This window comes from Pan troglodytes, chromosome 19 (assembly GCF_028858775.2).
Source record: "Pan troglodytes isolate AG18354 chromosome 19, NHGRI_mPanTro3-v2.0_pri, whole genome shotgun sequence".
In the NCBI taxonomy this organism is placed as follows: Eukaryota; Metazoa; Chordata; class Mammalia; order Primates; family Hominidae; genus Pan; species Pan troglodytes.
This window is the reverse complement of record NC_072417.2, coordinates 27,534,444-27,552,626: the sequence shown is the minus strand read 5'-3', so window position 1 is coordinate 27,552,626 and position 18,183 is coordinate 27,534,444. Positions and strand designations below refer to the sequence as shown.

General features: G+C 52.1%; 1 protein-coding gene across 2 annotated transcripts; it reads right to left on the bottom strand.

Annotated features, from left to right (window-relative positions):
* Positions 1-5,133: 5,133 nt before the first annotated feature.
* Positions 5,134-17,221, bottom strand: CCR7 (C-C motif chemokine receptor 7). 2 transcript variants are annotated; one of them, XM_511477.6, is made up of 3 exons: positions 16,780-17,221; positions 10,260-10,309; positions 5,134-7,183 (listed from the first exon to the last, which is right to left on the bottom strand). In XM_511477.6, exons 1-3 carry the CDS (start codon positions 16,787-16,789, stop codon positions 6,107-6,109), a joined length of 1,137 nt encoding a protein of 378 aa, XP_511477.3. In that variant the 5' UTR covers positions 16,790-17,221; the 3' UTR covers positions 5,134-6,106. The 2 variants fall into 2 exon arrangements, with proteins under 2 accessions (XP_511477.3, XP_016787333.1); XM_016931844.3 differs by lacking the exon at positions 16,780-17,221 and adding an exon at positions 11,585-12,331.
* Between the last annotated feature and the right edge of the window lie 962 nt (positions 17,222-18,183).

The window sequence follows — 18,183 nt, the reverse complement described above, 5'->3', positions numbered from 1 at the left end:
CCATCCCTTCCATGACATCTCATCTCTCATACCTTCTGTCTCCCAGCCTCTGACACTCCCAGCAACAAAAGCTCACAAGGTCTTTCGGTCCATGGTTTCCTCAGGGTTCGGCTCTGATGAGCATGGGTGGGAGGGGGGCAACTGAGAAGGAGGCTGGGGACAGGACAGGTGTAGTCCTTGGACGAAAATCCCAGTTCTGCTTTTGACAAAGGATTTAAGGATTCCAGCGTGTCTAGCCCTGTGTCTTGCCCTGGAGAACAGAGGCAGAGGGATGTCTTCCTGAACAGCCCAGGCACAAAGCTGCCACCATTCTTCCCATTCCCTTCCTCCTGATTTCCAAGTCCAGAGGTTGTCAATAGCACTCTCAGCAGCTGAGCTTCCCTGAAATTGGGGTGTGTGGAGGAGGGCAGGTGGCCGGTAAGAGATGCTAGTGCAAGCAAGATGGCGTGTCCAGAGAGTCAGTTGTAGGAGAAGTCTCTGGAGCTTCGGGGCAGGAGGCAGAGCTGGCTCCCACATAGGTGACCCCCCCTAGCACAGGCTTCACCATAGGCCTGGGCCAGGCCACAGAAAACACCCTCTGGGCCTGGGAAGCAGATTGAGCCATTCAGTCTTTACACGTGGTCAGGTTTCTGCTTCAGTCACTCGAGTGCAGTTGCATAAACCAAATGAGATCAATGAGCTTGTCCTTTCCAGGCCTCTTTTTAAACATTGGGAAATGGTTTGGGGGCATCTCATCTGCTGCATCTGCTGTGCTTCCCAATGTCAGATATTATTTACTTGGAGCAAATATAAACTATTCTGTCCTAAATAAACTCTGACACAGGCACAAGAGGACTTCAGGGCAAGAACCATCTCCTTACCTTCCCTCTTGCTAGTGGGCACGGATATGTGACCTCGAGACCTATTGCATCATGCAGGAACTGAGCCAGTCCAGAGCTGGCCAAGCTTGTGCGGAGATGTTTGTTTACCCAGAGATGAGAACCTGGAGGCCACACTGTGTGGTGGTTACTGTACCACGTAGGACAGCCCAGCTAGCGAAGTCCCTGGGGTTAGTGAACAACACACAAAAATAAGGTTATATCCATCCTCAAAGTGAATATGGGCAGGAGAGAATCTGACAGCGGCAGAGGAGTCTGAATTGGGTCATGCACAGACACAAAGAGAGGAGCCCGTGGAGAATACACATCCTGGCGTTTCTGATTTCGCACGAGATCAGCTGAGATTCGCTTAGTCTGGAGCAGCTCTCCACAGAAAAGGGCCTGGGGAGCTTTTTCTGCACACAGACTCCTGTCTGTGTCTCTGCCTGGGCCCAAGAGAAGTGAAGGAACAGAGGGGGTGGCTGCTGGAGGAGTTGGGACTTCTCAGACAGCTGCTCCCGTGGGTTGGAGTGCTAGGAGGGCTTGCTTTTCTGAAGCCTGATAGGGTTGCTCTTTTGAGTTGAGGGAGAGGCCACCCCCCCAACCTTTTTTATTCTCCTTGGAGTTTCTCTAGGGTCTCAGACCAGAGACACATGGCCGATTCTAACCATCTTCTCTGCAAAGAAGGCCATGGGCCCACCTGTCTCTAAGACTAATAGAGCCCCCTTCTCCTCACCTGAGATTGGGAGACCTGGGGAGGCCCTATGTGTGTGTGTGTGTGTGTGTGTGTGTGTGCGCGCGCACATGCATGTGTGTGCATGCAGGATGGGACATCTAACTACCCACTGAAGATTTGCTTCAAGTCCCGCCCCCAGTGTATATTCCCTAAAACCCATTCCTGCCCCATCTTCCCCCTGCCTTTCCTCCATCTCCTTTGCCTTAATTCCCCCCACAATCCCTTTAGGTCTGTTTCTTTTCCTCCAACTGTTCACCCTCAACAAAGACATGTAACTGAGAACCATTCCCAGAGAAGACGGCCCATCTTCCTTTCTTAAGAAGATCAGTTGCCTGATTTCCTTTGGGCCCGCTGCCATATTTCTTTTATATTTCATTCATTCTCCAGACTCAGTGATAAGGACAGGAACTATTTAAAGGGGAGAAGGGAGGTTCTCCTTAAGGTCCTAATCAAAGGACAAGATGAACGATGCCTGCCGGAGAGAACGAGACAGCGTGGGATGAGGGCGGGTGCCACGGTGGATGTGCAGGGATGTTCCCGTGAGCCCAGCAGGGTCTGGTGGGAAGAGTTCTGGTTAGGAGCCCAGGGAACTAGGTTAAAGTTCCAGCATTGCAAAGACCTCCCGAGAGACCTCAGGCTAGTTGCTTCCCTCTCAGAGCACGAGTTGACTCACCATACAATGGATGGAAAGGCCAGATTCACTCATCTCTAAATTGCCTTCCAGCTTGAATTATAAATTCTGTGGGGATGGAAATGGGCTAAGGAATTGAATTTGGTTTCCTTGTGGTTAGCAACTTTTTTTTTTTTTAAGTTACCATTTCTTAAACATCTCCTAAAGATTACCAACAACACATATGTAAGTTTTTCTAAGCATTTTACATATATGGATTCGTTGCCTTCCACAACAATCCTAGGACATAGGTACCATTAGTATCCCCATTATACAGATTAAGAAACTGAGGTACAGGGAGGCTAAGTAACCAGTCCAGGCAGTGGAGCCGGGGTTCAAACCAGGCAGTCTGGCTGCAAAGTCCCTCTTCCTCACCACCACACTCAACATTCCAGGCACTGTGCTAACTGTTTACACAAATCCTCTCCATTTTGCAGTTGAGAAACCCAAGACTCAGACCAGTTGGGCAACAGCTGAAGGTCACATAGCTGGGAAGCAGTAGAGATGAGATTCAAAGTCGGCAGAGCTCCAGAGTCTCTGCTCTCCCCCACACCCTCCTGCAACCCTGCCAGACGCTCAGGCTTCCAAAGCAAGTTTAACCAATATCCCTGCATTGCCACGCCTCTTCAGGCAAGTCAGCTTCTCCCCGCTGGGCCTCAGTTTCACCATCTAGAAAATGACTGGGGGATTGGCCCAGCTGATCTTTGAGGTCCCTTGGAGCTCTGTGAGTCTGTGATGAGAAAGGTGTGGTGCTTCTAGCTGAAAGGGCAGACCTGTGGCCTGGGAATGCCTTGGGCTTGGCCTGGGGTTGCAGCCAGCAAGGATGAGGGAGATGAGGGCCTGGGGATGAAATGAAAAGGAAATTTCAGGTGACTGGAGAAGGCTTATTGGCTGTGAACCTGGGAAGAGGGTTCAGATGTATGAAGCAGGTAAGAAAAGAAGAGAGAAGCCCTGGGTGGGCCTCCCAGGGGGCCTTTTCCTTCTTCCCAGGGGTCACCCCAAGCTCAAGATGGGCACGAGAGCCTCGGGCAAGGGAGCAGGGATCAGGCCAGCACTGAACCGAGAGAACTTCTGAGACACAGCAGTTCGAGGGAATTGACATTGCTGGGGGTTTTGTTTTCTCTGTAAATATTTGGAGATGTCCAGTTATTCTAGAAAAATGTATCTGCAGCTGAGGTGGCGCATTTGTGCGGCTGGCCTGGCTGCCTTTTGCATGACTGCTCTGTTACATTCTTCCCCTTCAGGAACCGAGGGTTGTTTTCCCATCTGTAACCTCATTAGGATGTCCACACCAGCGGGCTCCACACGCACACGCGCTCCGGCAGGTTCCCCTCGGGGACACACACGCACACTGGCATCGCCCCCTGGCCACACGCTCACGCACACAGTCGCAGCTGTGCCTTTTAATATTTAATGCCGTTGCTGCAAACGCCGCTCCACGCTGACTGCATCCGTGCCAGGCTCATTCCTCTCAGGGCGCCGATTCCCGGCTTGGAGACCAGCTGACAAATCTTGTTAAAAACCTTCCAGCCCAGTGCATCTCTCGGAGGAGGGTAATGTCACGTGCTTGCGAGATGAGCGAATGGGTGTCATTACCAGGCAGCTCCATTTTCAACGAGGCTCTTTCCACTTGGGGAAATGGATGGAATCACCCATTGCGTGAGTGCCTCAGCCCTCCCTCTAGCTCCCCACGGCCCAGAGCTATTGCAGCTCTGGGTCCTTCAGACCCCTCTTGACGCATTGTAGATTGGACTGACCTGCTCTCTGGCTTGCAGAAGTCACGGCTCTGGGTGGCACCAAGGCACGAAATGACACGGACACCTGGCCTGTGTGGGGGCCTTTGTCTGTCCCTCTCTCCCTGCTCCTCCACAGTCAGTATCCACACTATGGTTTGAATGTATGTATCTTTCCAACATTCATATGGTTGGAACATAAACCCCAAGGCAATGGTATGAGAAGTTGGGGGGGGCCTTTGGGAGGTGATTAGGTCATGAAGGCTCCACCCTTGTGAACGGGATTAATGCCCTTATAGCAATAAAAGAGCAGGAGGGAACTAGTTAGGCTCATTGTGATCTTCCACTCTTCTACCACGGGAGGACACAGTGTTTGTCCCCTCCAGAGGGCATGGCAAGGCCCCATCTCAGAAGCAGAGAGAGTCCACACCAGACACTGAATCTGTTGGCGTCTTGATCTTGGACTTCCAATCCTCTAAAACTGTGAGAAATACATTTCTATGGTTTGTAAATTACTCCATCGGTGGCATTTTGTTGTACCAGCAGGAAGGGACTATGACATACACCACGGAGGCCACTGCTGCTACAGTGGCTAGCAGAGAGGATCATGGGTGGTTCCAGCTCTCATGCCAGCAAAGGGTCTCATCCCTGACCCCTAGTCCAGTATGCTGTGGTCTCCAAGCCCACAGAAAGGCCCTCCCTCCAAACCCCAGCTTTCAGAGTCTAAGGGGCTGACAAAAGGTTAAGGGCTCTAGTTCTGGTCTGAGCTGGGACAGGTGAGCAGGCTACTGTGCAAGAGCTGCTAAATGCAGAGTCCCCAGGTATCGAGGTTACCCGGAAAAGTTGGTCTTCCCAAAGCTGCAGTAGGATCAGCATGTCCGGTTCAGTGCTGACTGTGCAGGCTTGGGGCCTATCCCTTGAACTCTGGAAGGGTATTTGCAAGATGGACCTCCTGTCTTCATCTTCCTTCTACCTTTCAGCCTCTTGGTCCTGTGTCACCAGACGGGCTCAGAGCATTCCTGAGCAACTTTGTGGTTCTGAGCGTCTCTAAGAAACGAGGCCTGGGAGAGGGCAGGGAGGAGGGGAGAGGGGACGGTCAGGTGGGGTGTGGGGGATTGCAAAACAAAGACACGCTCATTTGCCATTTACCAAAGACTTTTTTTTTCTTTTTCTTTTAAAGCTGTTGTTTCCTCAAGGGAAAACTTTATCTGTGTGTGGGTAAAATGTTGCTCTCTTAACGAATCGAAAGCAGAACATGAGGAGAGGTTTTCAGTCCTTGTGACAAAGAACAAAGAACAAGCTCGTGGGCCTTGGGCGGCCACTGTCACCCTCCCCGCCCCTGACATTTCCCTTGTCCTCTCCTCCCATGCCAGTGGAGCCAAGAGCTGAGTGCATGTCATCCCCACTCTGGAGCCCAGAGTGTGGCTTTGATCACGCGGAGGCAGCCGGCCTGGCCTGCAGGAAACACCACACTCTCCCCTGTTGAGAGCCTGGGAGGGCGACGCGGCAAGTGAGGGGATGAGTGTGCTTTTAGGGCGGCGTGGCAGCTGCCATTCCCGCTGGCTTGGAGGACAGTGAAGAAAACGATGGAGGGAGGGGTTCAGAGAGTTTGTTTGACCAGCTGATGTCCGCTTTTCCTCACCAAGCCAAGAAGTCTCCCCACTATCTCTGGTCTTGGAGATAAGGCCTGGTTTTTGGAAGAGCTGGTCTGAGCATTTGAGTCTATGGGAGGCCAGAAGGTTCATTCAGAGGACTCTTCAGGCCACTCCCACGCCCCTTGCACTCACCCTCCTTGGCCCCTTCACTCCAGCAGGTGGGAACAGTTTCTGGACTTTCACTTTCAGTTTTTGGTTTAGGGGACAATAGCCTCTGTTTCCCAGTGTTGTCTGTCTGGTGTTAGCTTATCAGCCCTGTCTGTTTTTGGCATTGGTTGAGGTAGCTGGGATTGGGGTGAAGCTATCTTCTGGAGCAGGGGCTTGCACTCTGAGGGGAGAGCTGCTTCTCCCTGAGCAGCTTTTGGCGGGGGAATGTCCTGAGTCATTGCATCTGCTCCCTATCCCCACCCCAGGGACCCTGGGAGAGGTCCCTCTAGTCCAGGCAGAAGAGTCGCCTATGGGGAGAAGGTGGTGGTGGTCTCGGCCTCCACACTCATGGAGGAGCGCCGGATGTGCCGACAGGAAGACCACTGCCGGAGCTGCTCCTGGCTGAGGCAGCCCAGGTCCTTGAAGAGCTTGAAGAGATCGTTGCGGAACTTGACGCCGATGAAGGCGTACAAGAAAGGGTTGACGCAGCAGCGGACGCAGGCCAGGCTGTAGGTGACGTCGTAGGCGATGTTGAGCTGCTTACTGAGCTCACAGGTGCTACTGGTGATGTTGAAGTTGGCCACCGTCTGGGCCAGGACCACCCCATTGTAGGGCAGCTGGAAGACTATGAAGACCACGACCACAGCGATGATCACCTTGATGGCCTTGTTGCGCTCAAAGTTGCGTGCCTGGAGCAGGGTGCGGATGATGACAAGGTAACAGAAGCTCATGGCCAGCAGGGGGACCAGAAAGCCGATCACCATCTGGGCCACCTGGATAGTGATAAAGGCCTCCACATGCTCTGTGATGAGAGAGCATCGCATCGCTTGCTCACTGCTGCTCCTCTGGAGGTCACTGTACAGGAGCTCTGGGATGGAGAGCACCGTGGCTAGTATCCAGATGCCCACACAGGACAGCTTGCTGATGAGGAGGACGCGGGCACGGTGGCGGTGAGCTGAGACAGCCTGGACGATGGCCACGTAGCGGTCAATGCTGATGCAAAGAAGTAGGAGCATGCCACTGAAGAAGCTCATCTTGTAGATGGCAAAGATGAGCTTGCAAAAGTGGACACCGAAGACCCAGGACTTGGCCGCGCTGTAGGCCCAGAAGGGAAGGGTCAGGAGGAAGAGGATGTCTGCCACCGCCAGGTTGAGCAGGTAGGTATCGGTCATGGTCTTGAGCCTCTTGAAATAGATATAGGTCAACACGACCAGCCCATTGCCCAGTAGGCCCACGAAACAAATGATGGAGTACATGATAGGGAGGAACCAGGCTTTAAAGTTCCGCACGTCCTTCTTGGAGCACAAAGACTCGAACAAAGTGTAGTCCACTGTGGTGTTGTCTCCGATGTAATCGTCCGTGACCTCATCTTGACACAGGCATACCTTCGGGGAAGGAAATGAGGGAAAACAGGCCAATTTAGCTGGGTGGCTCCAACTCTGGCTGGGATTTAGCCTAGAGCAGTGGTTTCTTTCTTTTTTTTTTCTTGAGACATGGTCTCACTCTGTTGCCCAGGCTGGAGTGCAGTGGTGCAATCATGGCTCCCTGCAGCCTCGGCCTCTCCAGGCTCAGGTGATCCTTCCACTTCAGCCTCCTGAGTAGCTGGGACCACAGCCTTATGCCACCACACCCAGCGAAGTTTTGTATTTTTAGTAGAGATGGGATTCTGCCACGTTGCCCAGGCGGGAGGAATAGTGGTTTCATCGTGAGGTCCGCATCATCAGTATCATAGCATCACCTGGGAACTTGTTAGGAATGCAAATTCTCAGGCCCCACCTGAGAATTCTGAACCAGAATCTCAGGTGATGGGTCTAGGAATCTGTGTTTTCCTAAAGTCTCCAGGTGATTCTTTGGTTTGAAATCAGTGCTTCTCAAATTTTAACTCCAATACGCATCACCTGATTAATCCTGTGAACATGTCTATCCTGAATCAGTAGGCTAAGGTGGGGCCTGAGATTCTACAGTTCTGCTAATAAGTAGCAAGTGGCTGATTTTGCCAAGTCTGAGAGACTCTACATGTGCTGACGGGACTGGAAATCGGCTGGGCTCTGGGGCCAGATGAGCCTTGAGCTGGTTAAACTCTCTCTGTCTCTCTCTCTTTCTCTCTCTCTCAGAGCCTCAGTTTTCTCTTCTGTGAAATGGAGATGAATCCTATTTGCTTCCCATGGTTGCTGTGAGGTACCTAGCCCAGGCTCCAGCACCATTTCCTCTCCATGGAGCTTTAATTTTGCCCTCTGGAAGCTCCGTGAGAGAGGGAACATGTGTCTTTCTTCTTGACCCTCCTTTAGAACTTGGTGGAGTTTTCCAGGGGGCTTATAAAAGACCTCAGCTTTAGGGGGAAAATCCACCTGGGGGTCAAGGTTGAGGAGGGCCTGGAGTAAGAAGAGAGGAAGGCAAATGCTCCCATTTTGAGGCCATGAAGCCTTGGGTTTGGGGCAAACTGCTGTGATCATGGGTGGTGGGTGACCTGGAGAGACTCTAGATCCTGGGTCCCCTCTTAGCACCCAGCAGGAGCTCAGGCAACGTGAGCCCAAGTGCCATAAACTCCGTGAATGGATGATGGGCCATGGGGGTGGGGGCGAGGACTCCTCAGCAGCTGTGTCCCTGGAAGGAAGCGCAGCTCTCATCTCCCACTCTCCCTCTGTGCTCCCGCCCTCTCCCCCCACCTCTCTGCCTCTCTCTTCCTCGCATCTCTTCCGGCAGATCCCAATCAGCAGGACTCAGCTGCTGGAGCTTTTTTTAGCCGTCTGCAGGGTCGGGTGAAGGTTCAGCAGCCTGCTGTGATTTTATCAATGAAGGAGGGGGTCCATGCCTGCCCCTGCCTCTGCGCACAACGATGGACGGGTTTGTGCAGGGCAGGGAGCTGGGCTGGAGGACCTGCCTCACGAGGCTCATGGTTCTATCACCAGGAACCAGATTCAGCAGCTCAGCGACGATGGGTTTCTACCCATTTGTGCTGGAGGGATTCACCGCATCTTGTCTCTATCTCTTTTTCACACCCAAGTTCTGGATTCATCACTGTCCTGCTTGGGAACACGGTGAGGACAAAATGATGTCCAGGAGCCTTTTCTTTGGCCATTGCTAGCCTGAGACGAAAAGTCAGTGGCAACCCCTCTTCCCTTTCCTGGGCATGGCTGCAGCCTGGGAGCCCTGAAGGAGGCTGCTGCCTTTGGACCAGCCATGGTTACGGCCCAAGGCCTTAGACCCGGGGTCCCTGGACATGAGGGGGTCTCAGCCTTCCTGGAGGGCAGTACTCCCGGCCTCTATGAAGTGCACTCTGCGTCATCCAGTCCTGCCTTCCCTTCTCCCCTTGAACCTTGTTCCTGTTTTATAATTCTCCCTCCCCCAGCCTCACTGCCTCTGCAGCCCACAGCCCCACCACATCCTGCCCTGTCTGAGCACCCCCTCCCCAAGTGAAAGGGAAGAATGAGCCTCAGCTGTCCTCCTCCCCTTCCCAACCTTCCAGCCTCCACTGCCAGTAATACAGCCCCCCAGAGTCCTGGAGACAGGGGAGAGAGAGGAGGGAGTGATGATGGGGAAGGGGGCCAGGCTATGGGCTGCAGCCCAGGCTCCGGGGGGCCTCTGGGATGGGGTTTTGGGAACAGTGCCCAGCTTGGGGCCTGCCTCTGGCCTGAGCTTCTGGAAAGCTTCCCCTCTGGCCTCCAGACCTGGGGATGAGCCGAATTCTGAAGCACTGCCTCTCTAGCTCTGGCCTCAGTTGGACTCCCCTACCCCCACTCTGAGCTCCCACCTCTAACAAATGGGAGAAAGTTGACTCTGCGAGTTACAGTTTCTTCTAACTTTGGCACTTGGTGAGGCACACTTTCTGTCTGTTTCTGGATGGAGAAACAGAACTTTGTAAAGTGAGGGTCTTTGTTCCTGCCGAGTTCAGGCCTGCTATAAAGTATGTGCTCATCCACCCCTCTCCCCATCCCTAGGGCCCCATCCTCTCTTCCCTCCCCTGCCAGGGAGGCCGGATGGGTCTCTATGTCACCAAAGAAAACGGGGGCTGCGAGGGAAGCCTTTGGGTGAAGGTTGGAAAGAGACAACTTTGGGGCGATAGGATAGTAACAAGATCACCAGATCCAGGGTGATTTTCTCAGCACACATGCACAAAACCCAGTAACATTTTTTGCTTTTTGCAGCTCTTCTCTCTCTAAGAACTCAGAGTCCATGTTTCTGTCTCCTGGGCAGGGAGATTGGAGGTGGGATAGGGAAGGTGGTAAGTTATTTTCCCCCATGTTTTAACCTAAATGGAGTAAAGGAAGTCCAGAGAACATCTGTGGCTCTCCAGGGTCACTCAGCAGATGGTGAGGGGGCAGCCATTAGCTTAATGAGTGGCAGGCGGGCTTATGTCTGGGTCTTGTATCTTCTAGCAAATGCCCAGCTCCTCCACTGAACCCCTGACTTGGGAGGCCGTGTGGAGAAGGGAACAGAGCTTTCCTTGGCAGAGAACCTCACCTGGAAAATGACAAGGAGAGCCACCACCAGCACGCTTTTCATTGGTTTCCCTGTAGGAGACAAGGCGAGAAAGTTATTGCTTGGCAGGGACAAGTCTTTGTTATTAAAGAAAGCAGTGGAGGGGGAGACGCTGTTGGGAACTTTCCTCCCAAGCTCCAGGCACTGTGTTTGCTGAAAGAGAACATCAGAACCAGATTGTGCCTTTGAACACCTGGCCCGCTGCCCGGCATCACTGTCCTCACCTCCTTCTCGTCCTCCTCCACTCCCAGGTTCTGGAAAGAAGCAGCATCAGAATGCAGGGCAGCCCCTCCCACCCCCTGTCTTGGCCCATCTGGGCTGCTTCTTGGAGCTGGGAAGTCTTCTCTAGCCCAGACCACCCCTCAAGACTGAGCTTGGTTGGTGGGTCTGAGTGCCCCCTCCCACTCCACCTGATGTGGGATGAGGCGGCAAAGCTATGAGGTCATGGGGTAGGTGCACACGTTTCCAGCCCTGCTTTGGTGCTGGTAGCCACTGGCCCAGGAGCATTTTCCTGGCATCCAGGTGAGTGCGCAGCCACATGTGCATGAAGCCAAGCCTGAGTGTCTCCTGAGGGAGGTGGGCTGAGGAAGGAGGATGACCTCACAGGCTGGGTAGAGGGATGAGGTTCCTTACTGGTCCACAGCAATGGAGACTGCCTCAGGGCTCCACCAGCTCCACAACACCCCTTCACTGAAATGACATTCATTCAGCACTGACTGTTGGTCCACTGGGCACACACCTTTGGCCTGCCTTTGGGACAGAGATCCCTTCCCTTTTATCTTGTGCAGGCCCAGAATTGAGGAGGTGCCCCACAATTGCGTGCTGATGAATATATGAATGATAAATACATGAATGATGAATAAATACATGAATGACAAGTAAACGAATGCCTGTCCTTTTTCCAAGGGAGAGGGCATCAAGATGGCCCGAGAGGACACAGAAGGGATGCTGTCCTGTGGCAGTGTGGGGGAAGGACGCTCTTTCCTGATGTCACGACTTCTTTCTTTATTTTTTTGCTTAACTGAAGTGCCTGCACACACTTTCTCTCCTTTAACTTGTTTTCTAACTTAGGCTTGGGGGGCAGGTGAAAGGGGGAACAGGGTCAGCTTTGGGAAGCGACGTGTTCTGGAAGTCAGGAGGCTTCCTGGGGTCTGAGCAGCTGATGGGGACCCCGGTTTAGCACAAGGCCCAGATGTGCTCAGTCTGGTTTTGTGGCTGAGCCTGGGGCCCAGCAGGAACTTATTTCTTCCTGAGGCTGAGCAGGGAGGACAGTTGACAGAGTAATTTGCCTAGATGTCTTAGCTTACCTACAAGTCAGGGCGGCAGTAGCCCTCTTCCCGTATCCTGACCCTCAGGTCCCAGCTAGGTAGGGCCTGGCCCACTGGAGAGTCAGTAACCGCGATGCCACAAGTGAAGGCAGGCCCTTGGCAGCTCCAAGCTCAATAGCGCCAGGAAATGCGTGGGAACCTGTTTAAGGCACCTTCTCCTGGAGGCTGGGGAAGCAGTGAGAGCCCAGCGCTTCCGTGTCCTTGGCCACAGCACCACCTGCTGGAGGCCTCCCTGCATGGCACCCAGGTTGCAGTTGGTTAATGTGTTCCCCGGAAATTGTGTAACGCCAGGGATTCTGGGCTTGGGAGTTCCTCCGGGAAGGAGAGACCGCATCGGGCTACATAAATAAATAGGTATTTCTCCCGCCTTGAGCAAATAGTCCTGCACACTACTGCTAGACACATCTGCCTAAAGCTTAGCTCTGATGGCAGTCCCCACCTCACCTTCCTCCTAAATCCTCAGGGGCTCTAACCGGCCCTGAGGATGAAGCCCCTGATGCTTGGCCTGGCAGTCCAGTCCTCCGCTGTCCACTCAAAGAGGGCTTCCTAGCTGCATTTTCTATTCTGGGGACAGGCAGCCGCTGTCCCCTCGTTCCCAGCCTGCGCTCGGGCATTTGTAGTCCTGCTGCGATTGGACCCTGTTGCAACAGAGCTCCCCACCGCTCATTCCCCTTTTTCACTGAATTACCCCTGAGCTCCTGAGTTTAAGTCCACATGTTTACGCCCAACCACACTCTTCACGGTTCAACGCTCCACCCGCCCTCCCCTGACTCATCTAGAGGTCGAGTCTCGAGGTTTCTTTAAACACGTAAATGTCTCGGTTACTCTAGAGAAAGCCCGCTCTGACTGTCAGGGAGAAATGAGAAACCTCAAAGTTTTGATAAGTCACAACGGGTGAGATCTGAGGAGCAAGAACTGTGTTTCTGTTGAACTCTGTTGATAACCCCTTCTCCCGGGCGCTGTCCCACTCCTGCTGTTCCCGTCAGGGGAGGGGAGTTGGGGGAGTGCTGGCGTGTATGCCTGTGATTTCTCATTCCAGGTGTTTTGGAGGAGGTGGATGAGCAAGGGTCTTGTAGGTCCAAAGCAGGTGGCTTTCAAGAAACATCACAGGGAAACTTAGGGGAACTCTTGTATGTGGCAAAAGGGAGCCTGGTCAGTGGCCATGAGTCAGATCATCCCTGTCTGTTACAAAGTCATAAAGAAACTGGTCTTGGGCAGCAGCTTCAGTGAGACCAATGAAGTTGGGAATCTCTGGGGCTAAGGAGTGGTTGACCTAGATGTTGGGTGTTTTCTGAGTTCTTGAGTTTTCAGTAATGATCATCATGAAAATTCCCTAGAACTCCAACCGGAGCCCCCAACATGAGAGACTGCCCATCCAGGAAAGATAATTATTGGCTGGCTGCCCCCACCTCCAAATCACGAACTTCCATCCCCGCATTTTTCCAGGTCCTCCAGACTGCCCAGGAAATCACAGTTGCCCAATCAGCTCGTCCCAAGAGCGACCCCAAACTTTTTCCTCTCTGAACTTCCTCACCTGCCAACACAATTTTTCTCTCTCTCTCTTTTTTTTTGGATAAGGGAGGCAGAGGAGAAGCAGGGAGGTGATGAGAGGTCTAGAGATCTGGGGAATCCACTTTCAGAGAGTCGGCAGGGATGGGTGAGAGCCTGGTAGACCTTGCAGTTTCTATGTTATCAACTGCTGTATCCAATGAGATAATTCATATTCACTGAGCTCTCACTGCGTGCCACACTGTCTGCATGTATGGTCTCATTTCATCCTCTCAAAAGCCCCATGAAGTAGGCACTACTATTATCCCCATTTACCAACGAGAAACTGAAACACAGCAAGTAACTTTCTCAGAGTCACACAATGGCCAGCAGGGGAGCAGGCTTTGAAACCCTCCAACTCCAGCAACCACACTCCTAACCATCCTTCTGTGCTGCCACTGGGTCTGTATGTGTCTCTCCCTCATAACATCTCATGAGCTACCCTGGTGATCCTCATCTTAGATTCCAGAAAATAGAGGCCCAGAGAGATTAAGCCAAATGCCTGGGGCCACACAGCTGCAAAGAGAGGGACCTGAGATTTGAACAGGATAGCAAAGTTTGGGCTCTGGCTACTGCATCAGGCTGTGTTTCTGATGAGCCTGCTGCATCTAGGACGCTCCATGGAGCATGAGGGGAATCTTTGCTCCCCATGCCCCACTGGCCACCAGTGCTTCCTGCTTCCATCCCCCAACATCCCGGCCCCCAAAAGAGCCGGCCCCACCTCTGTTCTGACACGGGCTTTGCTGCCTCTTTGCTGCCACAGAACTCCTTCCAAAACACAAATCTCATCCGTTAATTCACCTACTTGAAAAATAAAAATCTTTGATGGGTCCCCATTGTTTTCAGGATAAAGTCCAAATTCCTTAGGGATGCTGTACCATGTTTTAAGGATTGGGTCTCCTGTGCCTGCGTCCTTCCTCCTCATCTTCCTCCTTGGCATGGCCAGCTACTCCACCCTCCCCTCCGCTTGCTTCTTTCTTGTCTCTGTTACTGTTGTCTCAGCTGACCATCTACACGGCTGCAGCCTTAGTCCCCAGGACACTCTGCTTGTCAGCATGGAGTTTTTGAAATAATGGATTTGAATGCCTTTAGGTGGGGCATGCACCCTCTGGGTCACTCTACTCCCCTCCACTTCCTGCACCTTATGCCCGTTCCCTCTTTTACCTTGTCGGCCTCTGATGGCAATGGAGTTTGCCATTCCTGCCACATCCTGGGCCCATTGCAGCTCCTTGTTGGGCTTGACAACTCCTACACACCCTTGAAAACCCACCTTAAATACCTCTCTGACCCGGGTTCACTATTCCCTTCTTGTCTTGCCCTTGCCCTGGTCAATGCTGTATCTCATTCTGTTGCAGTGGCTTTGTGACATATGTGTCACTCTCTCCACCAGACTGGTCATCCCTGAATCCCTCAAACAATGAGAGTTGCCTGAATGTCCGAAGCAAAGAGGAGAGATTTTTTTCCAACAGCGACCCCAGGCGGCAGCGTTCCTCTCCACCCCAGCCAAGTTTCTGGCAGGCAAGAAACTGGCCCTGAATTAGCTTCAGCATCCCCCTTTGCCACCATTTATGTCTGAGCTGTGAGGCACACATCTCTCATGGGTTCATTTTTTCCTTGCTTTGCTTTTGAGAATTATGAAAGATCTTCGGTCTCATTGCTCGAAGGTGGGGAGGGTGCCTCAGAGCTGCTCATTCAAACCGTGAAAAAGGCCAGCTCAGCCCTGCTTGGGAGTTTTCATTTTGTGTAACAGAAACCCTCCCTCCTCACCCACCTCTTGCTCCTTGCTGGGCAGATGAAGAGCAGAACAACAGATCCTCCGAGGCCCACCCACCCCATCAACGGCCCAGAGAGCCCGTTTTGAGTAAAGCTTGTCAGCGGCTTCCCCTCCTACCAGTATTTCGGGTTTGACCGTTGGGGCTCTCTCAAGTTGAGTGAAGTGGCAAGAACATCCCTTCTTCCTGGACCAGAGATTACCCTCTCTCCCTGCATCAAAGCCTAGGAGTCTAGCACCCCCACACCTAGTCTGGGGTAAGACACTGTGCACATCTTCCCAACCCCCTGTTCAGTCATGTAGATGGCTTGAAATCAATCAGCCAGGGTGGGAGAATTTACACCATGGAAATTGGCAAGCACTACAAATTCAGGACTTTCCCTCCACCCTGGAGGCAGCTACCAGTGCTTCACCCCGGGGAGCTGCTTTTCAAATGCCCAGCAGCACACCACTGGGCACTGCTTGGTTTCCTTCCTGGAGGCCAGTATGAAAGGCTGGAGCAGGGTCTTCTGTGGATGACGTCTGTACTGTGGGACTGTGATGGGGGGTGGTGGAGGGGGTGCAGGGGAGTGGGATTTAAGGGTAGATTGGCTGGGAAATGAGGCATTTGGAAGAGATTTTCAAAAACTAAACTCTACAGAGTTCTTGATACGGTGTATTCATTCATTCTGCAGACATTTTCTCCTCACATCCTCAAAGCACCTGAACCTGCCTTTCAGGAGTTCACAGTCAGTGGCTGGGGTGACCACTTTAACCCTTTCACAGCTGTTTGCTGGGTCCAGACCCAGCGTTCAGGGCAGGCGGGAAAGTAAGAGATGAAATCAAGTAGGCTGTGGTGTGGCGAGGAGGGGTGTGAGGACAGCACCAGGAACCTTCACTTTTTAAAGCCAACCCCTTGCGGCTTTGAGGCCGCCGTGGTGCATTGTTTGCTGGTGAGACAAGCCATCTAGGAACCTGGTCTTCTTAGCCTCAGCCTGGTCTGACTCCACAGCTGAGATTTATAAAGGGGGCATCTGGAGCTGGATGAACCACTCAGAAACTCTCAGTGCTTCCCCTTGACCCCTTCTAGTCAAGACAGAGGTTAGACCTGAGAAAGGGCTTTCTAAAGAGTAGAGTTGTCTGCCGGGGCAGAGTGTGTGAGGTTTGCTCAGGGGCAGGGGCTGTGCTGAAGGCCTGGCTATGATTTCTCCAAGCTGAGTGCCCCTTGTCATCCCATTCCATGTTGCCTGCCCATTCCTTAACTTGCAAGAGGCAACAGCAAAGCCAGATCAAAGCAGGTGGGATGTGCAGCAGAGAGAAAGCAACCAGAGCTTGCATTTGCAATGCACCGCACCATTCTCACAACCCAGTCACGTTTCATTTGCATCTCCTCATGACCCCAAGTGGACAGGTATATGAATATTTGGCAGGGGAGAAAGGTGGGAATCAGAGAGTGGGTAAAAGGTCCTAAGCTCTCTAGGGAGAATTTCTCTGTTGAAACCTGTCCCCAGAGGTCCCAGAGGGCCTAACCTATCACCCTCATGATGAGAACAGGTTCTGCCAGACCACCAAGCCCAGCCCCGCCACTCTCTTATGTCCCTGCTGTTTTAGAAAGACATGACCTCGGCCCCTCCCTTGTCCCCACTGGCACCAAAGGCTGACCCCTTCCCCAGGTCTGAAAGGGCAGGTGCACCCCTCCTGGGACAGCAGGGGGCATTCTCTGGAAGTAGCTTCCAATGCCCACCAAATCAGAACTGATTTCTCCAGGAAGCACCCCTATGCGCTCCACCCGCATCCTCCACCCCCATTCCACAGGGTCAGTCTGGGTGTCCAAGACCCTGGTACTGTCCCTTCTCACATGAAGAGGCTCACTCACCCACGTCCATGGCGCTCTCTGGGCGGTAAAACCACACAGGAAGGCTGTGCCCGGCCTCGCACTACCCCTGTCTGGGGAGGAAGTGGTTCGAGCCCCTTTTAAGTTGTCGGAGAAGCCACCCTCTTCCCTGCCCCTCCCACCCTTGCTCCTCCCCCCAGCCCTCCCTGACTCACGCAGGGCCCCTTCAATGCCTTCAGAGATAAAGGGGCAGAAGAAAGGTGACAGAGGGTGACAGTCGCTGGTCATAGGATCCTGAATCATTAGGTCATTTACATTCAAAAAGCCCCCTGTGCTGCCTGGCAGAATCTAGATGAGGGGCCATTTACTGATTCAACAAATCTTTATAGCATGAATATCACATGCCAGGCCATGGGTTAGATGTTGGGGAGTCAGAGATGTGTGAGAGAAGTGTCCCCATCCTTCCCTTGCTCTGCTCAGTGTCACAATGGAATATAGTCCCAAATGGCTTTCCCTCTGGCTTCTGGGTAGTTTAGGCCAATGGGAGGCACTGACACATAATGACAGGTAAAAGGGAAGAGATATGCCACGGTGTATCTTTTTTCTCCCCCCTTCCCCTCCCCTCCCCTCCCTCCCCTTTCCCTCTTCTCCCCCCACCTTCCTTTTCCTTTCTTAATGACAGCTTTATTGAGCTATAATCCACATCCCATAAAATTTACCCTTTTAAAGTATAGAATTCAATGGTTTTTGTTTGTTCACAGAGTTATGCAACCATCACCACAATACATTTTAGAACATTTTTTCTCACTCCCTCTCAAGAACCCTGTAATCACTAGCAATGACCGCTCCCCTCCCCTCCTGTCATCGAAAGCCCCTGGCAACCACAAATCTACTTTCTGGCTCTATAGATTTTCCTATTCTGAACATTTCACATAAATAGAAGTATCAATATGTGACCTTCACATCTGGCTTCTTTCAGTTAGTGTTTTCAAGGTTACCTATGTGGTGGTATGGATCCATTCCCCATTCCTTTTTATGGCTGAATAACATTCCATTGTATGGATATGCCACATTTTGTTTATCTGTCATCAGTTGGATGTTTGGGCTGTTTTCCCTTTTAGCTATTATGAATGATGCTGCTATAAATATTTATGTGCAAGTGTTTGTGTGGACATATGCTTTATTTCTCTTGGGTATATACCTAGAAGTGAAATTGTTGAGTCATATGGTAATTATATATTTAACATTTTGACGAACTATCAAACTGTTTTCCAAAGTGACTACACCATTTTATGTTCCCATCAACAATGCGTGAGGGTTCCACATTGTCAACAAAACTTACTATTGTCCATTCTTTTGATTCTAGCCATCCTAGTGGCTGTAAAGTGGTATCTCATTGTGCTTTTTTTCTTTTTTCTTTTTTTTTTTGGAGATGGAGTCTTACTC